Genomic DNA, 14,232 nt, shown 5'->3' on the forward strand with positions numbered 1-14,232 from the left:
TACAGTCCAGGGGTCCCAAAAGAGTTGTACCCAACTTAGCAACTAAACAACAACAAATATTTTCACTGAAGCGCTTGTAAGAATTATGTTGAGTAATTCATGGGAAGTGCATCCAGCAGTGCCTGGCATTTAGTTCAGTCCATGTTTGTTATTAGTTTTCTCTCCTTCTTCCAGCGGCCTAAAGGATTTTCTTCGCGGTACCATGACTGACTTGGGTGATCCAAGTCAGGGGAGCCCAGCCTGGTGCTAGAGCCCAATATGACCTTAAGGATGCTTTCAGACCTTGGGGTCTTTTTTTTAAATGTTATTTTCTCGTCCTCTCGGTTTCAGTACTCCGGATTTCCCACGGAAAGATCGGAATCAGATCACGAAAGCCAGTGGGGCGGCAGTCCCCTGACGGACGCGGCCTCCCCGCAGCTCCTGGACCCCGCGGACCGGCCGGGCTCCCAGCACGACGCGTCGTGCGCCTACAGGCAGTTCTCGGACCGCGGCTCCCTCTGCTACGGCTTCGCGCTCGACCACTCCAGGCTGGTGGAGGAGAGGCATTTCCACACCCAGGCCTGCGAGGGCGGCCGGTGTGAGGCAGGCAGGTACTTCCTGGGAGCGCCGCAGGCGGGGAGGGAGCCCTGGTGGGGCTCTCGCGCAGCCTTGCCCCTGACCAAGGCCTCCCCGGAGAGCAGAGAAGCCTATGAGAGCAGCATGCCTCACATCGCCTCGGTGCACAGGATCCACGGTAAGGGCGAGCTCCAGACTCCTGACGCGCAGCCTGGCACCTCTGGGCAGGGTTATCTTAGTCTAAGTTGGACCCTGGAGTGAACCCCACCCAGTGAGTTTTCTCCTTGGAATTTATAAATCAGAAACTCCAACCAATGGGATCTTAAGAACCAAATCCGCTCTTTTGAAGAGTATTGATTTTGCTGATGTTTGCTTAATCCGTTTATTTTGAACAGGCAAGTAAACATGATTCCCATTTTAACATTAAAAAAAGTAGAGAAGTTAAGATGAATTAAGTCTATTCCTACTAATGTGCAGTATGCATGCATTTAAATTTCTTCTGTTTTACTTTCTTCTGTATTCTCAGGCTTCAGATGTGGACAGGGAGTAGCTTGGGGCTCCTTTAGCAGGGTTTCTCAGTGAGGGCACTGTTGGTGGTGGGGGGGCTGTTGGGGAGGCCTGCCTTTGTTTTATCGCCTATCACTCACTGTCACAGGTGTCTTAACTTCCCTGGTCCTCTAGGCATTAAATGCTAGTAACTGCTCCCTTCATCCGGTTACAGCAACCCACAGTATCCTCTGTGAGTTGAGGATGGAGTGAGATATGGAACCCATGGGGATTTTCACCTTGGGATTATTTCATGGCTTTGTGAACACATAGAAATGGGCGCTGCAGTTAAAACCTTTAGTGTTATTAATGCTCTTCTATGTCCATTTCAATGTAATCTGCTCAAGGAGACCTCATCCTGTCCAGTCCAAGCTTGGGTCCAGACAGGTCTTGAAACCCCTCCCCATTTCGTTAAAAGGCAGTGACACTAAGATTGATCCAATGGCCATGGTATTTCTCTTCCTGCTGTGTCTCTCAAATGAGAAATATGCTGGACATTGTGGTTCTCCCCATAAAAGTCTTCTGCAAATACCACCTGGGCACTGACTGTTTTCTATGAATGAGTTTGCTTTGTTTCCATTTTTGCTTTTTATTTTTCTGCTTTTATTTTTAATTTCTCTGGTTTGGTGGCCTGGGAATGGAAACCCAGGGCAAAGGGTAATTGCTTGCCAAAGAATGGAAGTGAAGTGAGAATCCTGGCTTAACCTACATGGTCGTGAGGGAAATATTAGATATAAAATAAGAAAAGGGAAAAGGAAAGCAATGACTAGTGTGATCCTGGGCTTCTCTGCTGCATTAAGCAGTTTCAGCTTTCATAGGTCCCTTTCTGCTTCTCTTCTCTCTTTTTATATTGACTTCAGACTCTTTGGAGAATAATTTAATTTATGGAATAATGGTTTGGATGCATTCTTCATCCATCTCTCTCCTTGGTTCAAAATAGGTATTATTAACATTTAAAATGTTTATTTATTCTTCACTTTATTTTAGAAGCAATCTAAAATGCCAGAGTTTCTATATGATTATGTGTGTGTGAAACTGAGATTTTTTTTTAACACTAGATTTAGGAAGACCATATTTATATTTTTGATGAGGATGATATATACACACATATATATATATCTCCATTCACACATACACATATATGAATATGTATAGATATTTTTAACCCTCAAATAGTTTAAAAACTAACATTAGAGGGTTTTTGTAACTCTACTTAAGATACGTATAGCAATTTTAACATTTTAGGTGATTTAGTGGAAATTGAGAAAATAGTCCAGACTATATTATCCTCATCCTCAATCTTAACTGAAAGCATTTCTAAGCATCAACAGAATACTTCTCTAGAAAATAACATAAACCAAATGTTTTGCATTTTCTTTATTATTTACAGTCAGACAGGTCTCAGGGATATTCATCCATGGACAAATATAAACATACTTTACTGTTTCACTCGTTGGCATTCACAGTGCACGAACCAAGTTTACCTTCTAGAAAACTTGTTGTAAACTTCATCTGCACTTAAAAGCCACTGAGAACTATGAATTCCAGGACAATATGTTGACACTCTGTCATGTGCGCCTGTGTCTGTTTCAAATATTGGTGCACATATTAAAAAAGAAAGATATAAGGTTTCTTTTAATAGGGAAAAGAAAAGTGAAAGTGAAAGTCGCTCAGTTGTGTCCGACTCTTTGCGACCCATGTAGCCCTCAAGGCTCTTCTGTCCATGGAATTCTCCTGGCAGAGATACTAGAGTGGGTTGCATTCCCTTCTCATAGGGAAAAAAAATTCACTTGCAATTTTGGGGGTGCATTTTAAGACCACTTACTTTTTTACTTTTTCTGGTTTCTAGGGCGAGGTCATTGGGATGAAGAGAGCGTGGTCAGTTCTCCAGACCCTGGGTCTGCCAGCGAATCAGGTGACCGATACCGCACTGAGCAGTTTCAGAGTAGCCCGCATGAACCTAGCAAAATCGAAACTCTGATAAGAGCCACCCAGCAAATGATTAAAGAAGAGGAGAACAGATTGCAGCTAAGGAAAGCGCCCCCAGACCAACTGGCTTCCATTAACGGAGCTGGGAAAAAACACTCCCTCTGTTTTGCAAACTACCAGCAGCCCCCACCGACAGGTGAAGTCTGCCACAGCTCAGCTCTTGCCAACACTTCACCATGTGACCACATCCAGCAGAGAGAGGGAAAGATGCTGAGCCCCCATGAAAATGACTATGACAACAGTCCCACAGCACTGTCTCGGATAAGTAGTCCCAATTCAGATCGAATTTCCAAATCCAGTTTGATCCTAGCTAAAGATTATCTACATTCTGATATGTCTCCCCATCAGACACCAGGAGACCATCCTGCCATCTCTCCAAACTGCTTTGGCTCTCACCGGCAGTATTTTGACAAGCATGCTTACACATTAACTGGATATACCCTGGAGCACTTATATGACAGTGAAACCATTAGGAACTATTCCTTGGGCTGTAATGGCTCACACTTTGATGTAACTTCCCATCTAAGGATGCAGCCGGATCCAGCACAAGGACATAAGGGAACATCTGTTATAATAACCAATGGAAGCTGATGTTTTTTCTAAAATATTTTGTTCTTTAAGGATCTCTGAAACATATTTATCATTTAATGCCCCACTACCAGCATTTACAATGCCGCAGATTGTTAGAATGGATAATTTAAGTTACTGGGTATTTGACATATGTTCTTGTGAAATCAAAGACAGAGCACTGCATTCAGGGTTATACATAGATAATGGAGCTAAAGTGAATACACAGATTTGCCCCTCTATTTATGTGGGAAACAGAATAAATTTTAATTGAAAAATACCCGTGTAGATTAAGTGAGCTTGTTTACCACATGAAAGGACAGATGGATGACAATGCATTATAATGATCCAGTGAACTTCATGCACATAGACCACTATCCACAATCTGCTGTACATACTTCACATACTGACTGTATTTCATAAGTACACCCCAAGCGGGTAACTTTCCTTAACCCTAGCACATAGAACATTGGAAAGAAATTTCTATTCCCAAATAACTAAGAAAGAGGGAGATACATCTCATAAACTAGTTTTTCTTTGTGGTTTCAACCATCCAAATCATTTGATTTAGGCATAAATTAAGGAAATGGCTCTGAATCTAATACAAGAATGAGTTTTCACCTGGTATCCATTATAAGCAATCAGGAAGTGTGATTTTGCACCTTACTTTTGAGTTCGACAAAGAACAGGATCACATTGACATAGCGTTAGGGGTTTTTCTAAGTAAAAACACTGAGTGTTGGGACACACATCAAAAGCCTGGGGTGCCCTATTGGAAATAGGTTAGTAAAGATGGACAAGACCAGAAGCAGAGAAAAAGGAAATGATATCTCAAAACAAACAAGTGTCAGCAGATGTAATCAACATATTGGAAGCTTATAAAACTAACCAAATAAAAACTCAAACTAACTCACCAGGAAAAAAGGCTGCTAAGTGGGGAAAAAAAAAAAAAAAAAAAAAAGCCAACAGAAAAACTAAGGAAAACCAGTGAAGTACTACATGACAGCAGTATAGTTGTTTGAAGTGTTCGAACACATGTCAATGCACAGATGTGCAAATGTGACACGTGGAAAGCCTCAGGAGAGAGTCTAAGACAAAAGCTTGGGCTGATGGACAAGTGGCTGAAAGGGCAAGAGCAGTTCTCTGACTGAAGGAGCAGGCCAAGTGTTCATTTTCCATATTGTTTATAAACGGCAAAAACAAACTTGGTCTTAGGTTCATGGATACAGTAGAAGATGTGGACTAGATGTCGAGATCTCTGAGTTCCAGCTCTGACCCTGCCTGTAACTTATTTTGGGAGCACTCACCATGCCTGGGCCCCCATTTCTTTATCTGGATGGCAGCTTTTAAGTTCCAAGCTTCTGTGGTTCATTGGAACTGAACTTGTCAACCAGTTAATAACTATCTGATGTGAGTTATCAAGGCTCATCTTTCTGGCTTTTCTGCACGCAGAGAGGTCTAGATGCTTTGAAACTCGAGCAGGTCCATGGGCTTTTTTAGACATGTTATAGCTACAGTCAACTTTCTAGTTCAGCCAAGGTATAGATGGTAGAAACTGAGGGAGAAGTAATATAAATAATATTTATTTAATGCACCATTCTCTAGTAATCAAAGCAAAGTGACATAAGTGATTAGAGAAATTTCATAGAAAATATTTCCTAAGAGTCCCTTGCCTAAAACTCATGTGATATGGAAGGGGGTGGGGTATATTGGAAGAAATTACTTATCATTTTGAAGGCAGAACATGACTTTGAGCACTCAGGGATTGGTACTATATCTTCATCTTTTAACACAGTTATTTGAAAGTCCAGAGGCAGGTGACAATCTGAATGATGGTAATCTGAGATGAGTACTGTTTGTATATGAGAAAGGAGGCTACATAAAATTAAATAGTTCTTAAACAGCAATATTTGTGCTGTAAATGAAAAAGGTGCAAGTGAATGAGACAGTCAGTGTATACTTTAAAAAATGTTCAAAGAATAAGAAAAACTAAAAATTGAACTATACAAGCTCTCAACACTTAAACTGAATTTTTGATCAATTTGCAACATGAAGTAAGGTTTTAGGAATGCTAAAGTTTTTGTTGAATTCTGTAGATGGACAAATGGTTCAAAGGTACACATAGCTCAAGGATATGGTGCATTTTGGAAAATAAATCTATACAGGTGGGTGTTACTGATGGATACATGTTCTACCAAAAGTGCTCTAAGGACAGATGTTATCAATATAAAAGGAATGGAATCTCAAGAATCAGGAAAAATGAACTGAAATGAAAGAAAACATTGTCAAAGAAATTTCAGTGGGATTTTTATATGACAGAAAGTTAATTGATGAAAGAAAATATGAACTCTACAAATAGGGGGTACTCAGAAAGAGTAATGCACTTTAAAATGGTTATAACTAATATTGCTAAGTGAAGACAGAATTAACTGAATTACATCTTGACTAAATTTTTGCTAGATTGATCCAGTTTTACATAACCCATTTGTATAATTTACAGGTCTAAAATTTTATGGTAGCAGCTTTATAACATAATACCTATATGTGTATATGTATGTTCCCATTTAAAACTAAACTTAAATTGGAATTAGTTTTAAATTTTGATTTTCATAACTTTGTTAAATGCTGAGAATTGGTTGAAAGAGAGAGAGAAGTACGATTTTTCTATCACTTTGGGGATTCATAAAAATGTGTTATATCCAGTTACTAGTACATATGTGGCAATTCATTAGATGATACAAACCTCATGCTTTCTAATAATGGTAGGAATATTTTTATTTCCCATTTTACCTGTCTGCCTACCTAACTTAAAGATTTGTATGACCAAAGAAATAAATGAGTATTTCCCCATCTTCCTTGGGAAATTTTAGTTAAAACTATTATTGAGAATTTACAGATTTGGCGTATTATTTTTAGATGCATAATATTAATGTCCCAATCACTACAGGTCAACATTTAGATGTGTTACACAGAGTTTTTTTGACATAGTATGCTGAATATAATGGGCTGGCTTTTTCTAAACTGTAATTGCCTGATATAGGGTAATATGACACAGGGCTGGTATGACACTCAATATGAAAGACAGGATGCAGTAAAGATTTGCCTTCAGTGTTTATACAGAAAACTCATTTATTCTTTCTTGATTATATTTTATAGGGCTAGAATATTTCCACTGGGTACTATTCTTAATTCTTGGTACACCCTGCTGCCACATGCTGCCTCTGGGCAGAGAATTCCACTTAAACTAGACTTTAATGGGCTCTTCCAGAAGAGGATAATATGCTTCATTTTCTTGTCTCTTTTAATGGGGGATAAGAATCAGTTCAATAAAAGATCATTTGGAAAATATGCATTGACATTTTAAAATAAAATGAGAGGATTTTTTTTCCCCAAGACCTAGACCAAATACGTTTGATAGAAGACACTAGAGCTAAGGAGACCGAGTACAGAGATAGTATTTTGTGGCTCTCTCTTTCTTTCAAGAGACGAATGTTACTAAAATATTCTGTGTGATTCTATTAGTGCTAGTAGCATTTGGAAGTGACAGAGTGAACACTGATATTTGGAAAATTGAGAATTTGGCTATTTGGGAGTCACTTGCCTAGACCAGTGGAAGAGCTTACATTTCCATGTGCTCTTTTTGATTTAAAATGTTTTAGTGCCCAGATTTGGTTCCTTCATTCACTCAAATTACAGGACAGAAAGATGCATCTTGTTTTCGGAATAATTTAATAACAACTGTGAATCCTGTGGTTCTCCAAATAAGTGATTCAACTTTCATGTCAGTGTCAGTTTTGTGAATAAGAATTTGACAGCAAAATCGATTGGTTAGTTCTAACTGGGAAATGCATTGTAGAGAAAACATTCATTTTCCTGCTAAATGTCAGATGAATGACAGAACAGCTATGGACACATGCATAGAAAGTATTCTTGGGGAGAGGAGTTTTTGTGTGGGGCTCATTTCTTGTGCACAACAGTTCTACGGGTAATGCTGAATTTGAAAAGTGAGATTGTGCTCATATCCAAATAGGAGTTTGCTCAGAGTTCCTTCTCTAGGACAGTATGCAGAAAGGCTGAGTACATGTGTATATACGTATACACACAAACACAAGTGTAAAACAAGTAACAAGATTCTATTCTGCTGTGCTCCTGAAAAACTGATGGTTCACATGATAAATTCTAATTAATAATTTAATACCAAACTTTATCATTTTATTTATTGCAGTTTTGCTGCATGGGACTTTGCTTTCATAAGCCTATAGAGTAGAGAGTTTGTCCTAATTTTCTGATCTGGAACACATTTAATCACATTTGAATTTGCACCCAACAACCCTGGTGTGTTTACGTTTCAAAAGAACTAAAATTGGCGTGGAAAAAATTTTAGAAATACTGTAACTTTTTTTTCCCATTATTTTTCCCCAAAGGGAAATATTTCAAAAAGTAAAACATATGAGTAGGCACTTCAAAGAAGAGATAAAATATTTTGTTTGTTTTTTGACTGACACACTATAAAAAGGATTATATTTGTGAAAGAAGATGCTGATTGCCAATATTTCAAATACCATCTTGCAATGTATAGTTTTTAGTGACATCGTAGTATAAGTCTGTAATTTGAACTTTTACTTTGGAATGTAAAGTAGAAAATATTAGCTATGTCAATGATATCTTGCAAAGTGTTCCCATTTATAATTATTTATATTGTAAATAGCTTTCTGAAGTAAATTTGAAGTTAATGTGCATAAAATGTATTTATTATGTGAGGAATTTTTTGGTTTAAAATATAGTTATCAATATGTAATATGAGTCTGAATTATTCATTGAAAGAAAAATTTCTGTAGGACAAAACAGACCGCCAACAAGAAGACTAGCAATGTAAAAACATAAAGATTGTTTAGCACTAGATTCTCTTGGTAACACACACCCACACACACCCACATACACTTTAAGAGACCTGGCAATAGAAACTTAAACACATGCACAGTATCTATTAAGTAATGGACCTAATTTTCACTAGATACTGGAGAATGTTTTCTCAAATTTTTTATTAGAACATCTTAAGTGGGACTATTTCGGTCTCCACTTTGCTAAAATAAAGTGAGAAATTTCAAAGTAAAGGTTACATGTTTAAGGTCCAAGGAGGGAAAACAAAACCTATAATATTGAGATTATTTAGTTTGCTGTAATTTAAAAACATTAAAAATATAGTTTGAATACTTTTTCTTTTGGAACTCAAGGTATTTTTAAAATTTAGAAATTAAAGTCAAACAAACAAAAAAGATTGCCAGGTGATTCTCTCTTTTTTTCATTTTCATAGAACCCAATGTGGTATTTTTCCCCTTCCAGGGATTTCTGATTTACCTTGAGGTATTCCAGAAATGGTGCTTCCCTGGTGGCACAGGGGTAAAGAATCTGCCTCAATGCATGAGCTGCAGGAGACACAGATTCGATCCATGGGGCGGGAAGATCCCCCTGAGGAGGGCATGGCAATGCACTCCAGTAATCTTGCTTGGAGAATCCCACGGACAGAGGAGCCTGGTGGGGTCACAAAGAGTCGGACACAAATGAAGTAACTGAGCAAGCACACATGCATTCCAGAAATGGTCAACCATTAGACAATTCAACAAACCTGCATGATATATTTTTAATTCAATGGAAATGGTACTTCTATTTCATAAAGCTTTTTGACAAAGTACCACAAAATATCGTTGCCATTAACACGACAGCATTTATCAGGTATTTTTCTATGTGATTCTTTAAATACTTGTTTTAGTGCTTCCATTTCTGAAAATAAAATTATTTTCACTTACTTTACATTTCAAAATAACTTGCACTTCCAATTTAATTCACAACACTTATGGAATCTGTATTATAAGCCCCACATAGGATAGACACCAGAATCTTTCTCCATGTAGGACCTTCTAGGAAAGCACATGGAGAGGGTTTTTAATTTTCCTTATGTGCTTTGAAAGTGTAAATTCCTTAGCTCATCATAAAAATGACAAGCATTTATTGAATCATCATGTGCCAGGCATTGAACCAAGCTCAGATGATCACTGGAGTCTGAATAGACCCTGTCACAGAGGGAAATACCAATGCACTCTATCTCTGCTGATGAGGAAAGTGAGACAGACTGACTCAGTAATTCAGTGACACAGCTAAGTAAGTGAGTGGTGGAGGTGAAAGAACCCAGACAGGTTTACTCCAAAAGGCTACCTTACTTTAGTCTGCTTTATGTATATAAATAAATAAGTGAAAGAAAATATGGTCTAAATGGTGGTTGCATAAAATAGTTCCTTCAATCCAGTTAGTGGTGACTCCAGTAACTGGATGCGTGGTCTTCAGGTTGTACTAAGGTCATTCTCCATTATCACACTGACATGCTGATGACTGGTCCAAGGCAGACAGAGGCCAAGCCTGCTACATCCTTGCATGATATTTTGCCTTCCTGCTAAGTGAGTGTTCTGATGCTTCTTTTAAATGAATGTGATCCCAAGAAAAGTCTAGGGCTTAAACAAGCTACAAGCAAAATTATTCTATCAGAATCTCCATAATGTTTGGAAAAAAAAATGTTGAGTCTCTCTCAATTAACAAAGATACAAGTGGGTTAAGCAGTAAGTATAAACTACATAACCAACATATTCAAGATATGAGCCAAAACAAAAGGTATGACTTTATCATGATTGCCATTAAATATTGTTTTGGTTCGTGGAAAAATTTCCTTCCTCTTTGGATAAAGACCAACCAAAAACCCACTCCATCAAGAACCTATGTGTATCAGTATTATCTGTATTATTTAAGGGCCTGCTTTCAAGGATACTCTTCAGGGAGAGCTTAGAGGGCTATTGCAACTCCCACATTATGTATTTTCCCTATACGGGGGAAAACTGCCCAAAAGTTTTCTGACAGTAAGACTCTCCCTCAGAACACAGATGATTCCTGTAAGATGTCCTTAAGCAATGGCACGCTTGCTGGCATCAGTCTGTCTCTGGTTCCCTCTGTGATGGTGATAACTCCTGGGTACCAGCAACCCTGGCAGCCTGTCCAGCCACCCCTGGTCTCTGGCCTCAGCCTCACAGTGTCAGGAAGGTTGATCCTCTGTAGCATTTCTTGGCCTTTTCATAATTATGCTTTATAACTTAATATGTGCTGTATTTACCAGTGGAATTAGATCCAGGGTGGGAGAAATGTAAAACAGCCTGTGCTTTGGGGAGTTTGTAAATAATCTCTGCTTTGTTCAGTTTCCCCCAGGTCAGGCTCCTGTGTGGGGAGTAATTCCATATGGGAATCTGCCTTGAGTGCCATCTAAGTAAACCTTAAAGGGAATCTTGGCAGAATCTCCCAAGCCATAAGGAAATCATTCTCAGTATCTGGTGAGGATTTTCTGATAGCTTTGTATTTTATGTATATATGTATTTTTTTTTAAGTTGAACCTGAAGACTCTTTTTATGGGTAAGATCTCTAGAGTTCACTTAGGAATGGGGAATTGAGATTGAATGTTGAGAGTTGAGAAGAAACATCCAGAAAATAATTGAAGTTCATTATTCAGTGAATTTCTACATTTCTAAATTCAACCTCAGTCCTTGTGTTAGTCACATGCCCTATTAATTAGGCTAGATACTGGGGCTGCCCATGGCGTGATGCTAAACCCATTTTTACGTTTAAAAGATCAGAGACACTCTATTAAACAACATTTACAAATCTGTTACAAAATGAAAGGTTATCAATAGTTAAGAAATTTTTTCTCCCAGGGTGAGAGAAGTGGTGGGAAAATGAGCAAGTCTTCACACTGCTTAAATTCTTCTCTCATTCACCTGTGTACCTTGTTAATATTCACATCTGTTAATACCCCATATAATTAGTCCTGATGTTTTTTCTGCATGAATTAAAATATGTAGAAAGTGTCCTGTTATGTAAGAGACAGATTTTTATTTTTGAAATTTATTTTTCTTTCATAGACTTTGCTGTTGCTCCACTTCATGTCCTCAAAATGAAATAAGATGGTTACAGGCTTCAATCACTTTTTCAGGTTCCCTTTGGTTGATTTATGGCCAGGTCTCCTTCTTTAGGGGCTTCCCTGGTGGCTCAGCAGTAAAGAATCTGCCTGCAATGGAGGAGTCACAGGAGATGCAGGTTCAATCCCCGGTTGGGAAGATCCCTTGGAGGAGGAAATGGCAACCCACTGAAGTATTTTTGCCTGGAGAATCCCATGAATAGAGGAGCCTGGTGGACTACAATCCATAGAGTCACAAAGAGTCAAACACAACTGTAGCGACTTAGCACACATGCACACTCTTTCTTCAGAGATTGTCATGTTGTATTATTCCAAATTTTTACTCTTTTCTCAAGCTCCCCTCATCCTGCAGACGTCATTTCATTTTACTTCAGTGACTGTCTCTAAGTGAAGACTTAAAAAATATGTATATATATAACTCTCACACCTGCAAAAATTAATGGTAACTTCTTGCCATTCAGTGTATGGCATTTTGGTGGCTCAGACAGTAAAGAATCTCCCTGCAATGCAGGAGACCCAGGTTCGATCCCTGGGTCAGGAAGATCCTTTGGAGAAGGAAATGGCAACCCACTCCAGTATTCTTGCCTGGAGAACTCCATGGACAGAGGAGCCTGGCGGTCTACAGTCCATGGGTTCGCAGGTTTGGACATGACTGAATAACTAACTTTCACTATCTTGCCATTCTGTATGTGAATTTTGTAAATGCAAGAGATTGAGATCAGGCTTGAAAAATCATCCATATGTCTTAAAGTCCTGAAGCCCCTCTTTGGACAGTTGCAGCTTTCAGTCCCTCCATGGCTCTCTTCATGGACTTGCCTCATGGTCTTCCTCTCTTTCCTGACTCCTACTGTTGCCTCCCCAGGATGTTTAATTGTGTGCTAGTGTTTGCTTGAGCCATATTTAGGTACATACCTACACACACATGTGCACGTGCACACACACACACACACACACACACATACAGGGTCTCCCAGATGAGGCCAGCCTTCAGTTCATCAAGCCTGTTTACTGCTCAGTTATTCTTAACTCAAGGCTTCCCTGGTGGCTCAGTGGTAAAGAATGCACCTGCTAATTCAGGAGACTCTGGTTTGATCCCTGGATCAGGAAGATTCCCTGGAGAAGGAAATGGCAACCCACTCCAGTGTTCTTACCTGGGAAATCCCATGGACAGGGGAGCCTGGTAGGCTATAGTCCATGGGGTTGCAAAGAGTCAGACATGACTTAGCAACACAACAACAACTCTTAGCCCTCACAGCTGCTGCTTTAAATCCTGAGAACGATTGAAATTCCACTCTGAGTTGCAGACTAGGTGTTCTGTAGTTCTTGATTTCCTGAAACATCTTAGTATCTCTCCCCAACATCTCAAAATAGTTGGGTCTTTGCCTGCTCATCTCATGAACCAGGTGCCTTCCTGTGTTAAATGAGGATTCTGGGCTCTGTATCTCCAAAAGCTGTGGTGGATATTCAATGAGACAATGCCCTCTGTGGACAGCAAGTGCATGATAGAGGTTGGCACTCAGCATCTGAGCCTCTGAAAATGTGACTATGCAGTTTTCCACATTCCCCTCATTTGTCATCCTGTGAGCATTCAACTAACAGGTACCAAGTGGCTCCAGGGATAATATGTAGCTGACTACTGGGAATACAGACAAAATACCCGTGGCCCCAGAGTCAAGAGATCCACGGTGGGGGTGGGAGAGGTGAGGGAGAACCCGGATGCCCTTCCACTCCACGTCCCCCCCCGTGCCGCCCCTCCTCGGACGCCCACCTCTCCTGACCTCCCCTCACTGACCCACTTTTTTTTCCCCTGAACTCCCCAGGGTTGACGTTCTCACCAGCTTGGCAGCTGATGTTCTCTAATGTGCTTGTCTGGGCTCTTCCATTAGCAGGAAATGCCCTCATCTCAGGGACCGTGCCCAACCCTTCTGTTCCCTGCAGCCCCAGCCCCCAGCACAGTGCCCGCACATGACAGAAACACAACAGGTACATGCTCGACTGCGTGCTCCCTCACCAAGACGGTGCTGTTATTTCAGGTTATTTTGTCTTGCTCTACAGTCAGTGTTACTTAAGGCCCTGTGGCTTGTGGATTCTGAATTCTCTAAACATTGTGATTGCTTCATGTTCTCTTTGTGAGGGAAGGGTTGCAACTTGCTTGCAATCTTCTGATTTTGAGACCTGAGGTCTCATGTGTGTAAGTGATGTTCCCCTGTGACTTGTATACTGAAGGAGATGACATGTATGTGACACTTTGGGGGCAGTTCCTGACTTCTGTCAGTATGAGCGCTGCGTCTCCCACCTCTGCTTGCCTCTCAAACCCACCCTGCCTCCTAATTTTCCCAGTCCTCTTTCTACACTTCTGATGCATATTCCAGATCTCTAAGTTTGTTACATGACACCGATTCACTTTTAAGAATACTTTTCCCAAATCTTAGCTTGTCACTGTGTGAGATACTACCACAAATTCGACTTCCTTCCTTTCTTTTCCAAATTCCTCTCCTTCCCCTCAAACTTTCCTCCTTCCTTCTATACATTTCCTCTACTCTTGACAAGGTCTTTCCCCAGAA

At 39.8% G+C, this 14,232-nt stretch overlaps 1 protein-coding gene across 1 annotated transcript in view; it reads left to right on the forward strand.

The window, feature by feature from the left end:
- SIM1 (SIM bHLH transcription factor 1) overlaps positions 1 to 7,198 on the forward strand; it is a 72,082-nt gene extending 64,884 nt beyond the window's left edge. The window contains exons 10-11 of the mRNA XM_027551339.1: positions 331 to 733; positions 2,951 to 7,198. Of these exons, the coding sequence (XP_027407140.1) occupies positions 331 to 733; positions 2,951 to 3,681 (1,134 nt within the window). The 3' untranslated portion in view covers positions 3,682 to 7,198. The remainder of the gene's footprint in view (positions 1 to 330; positions 734 to 2,950) is intronic.
- The last annotated feature ends 7,034 nt before the right edge of the window (positions 7,199 to 14,232 follow it).

Source organism: Bos indicus x Bos taurus, chromosome 9 (assembly GCF_003369695.1).
Source record: "Bos indicus x Bos taurus breed Angus x Brahman F1 hybrid chromosome 9, Bos_hybrid_MaternalHap_v2.0, whole genome shotgun sequence".
Lineage (NCBI taxonomy): Eukaryota > Metazoa > Chordata > Mammalia > Artiodactyla > Bovidae > Bos > Bos indicus x Bos taurus.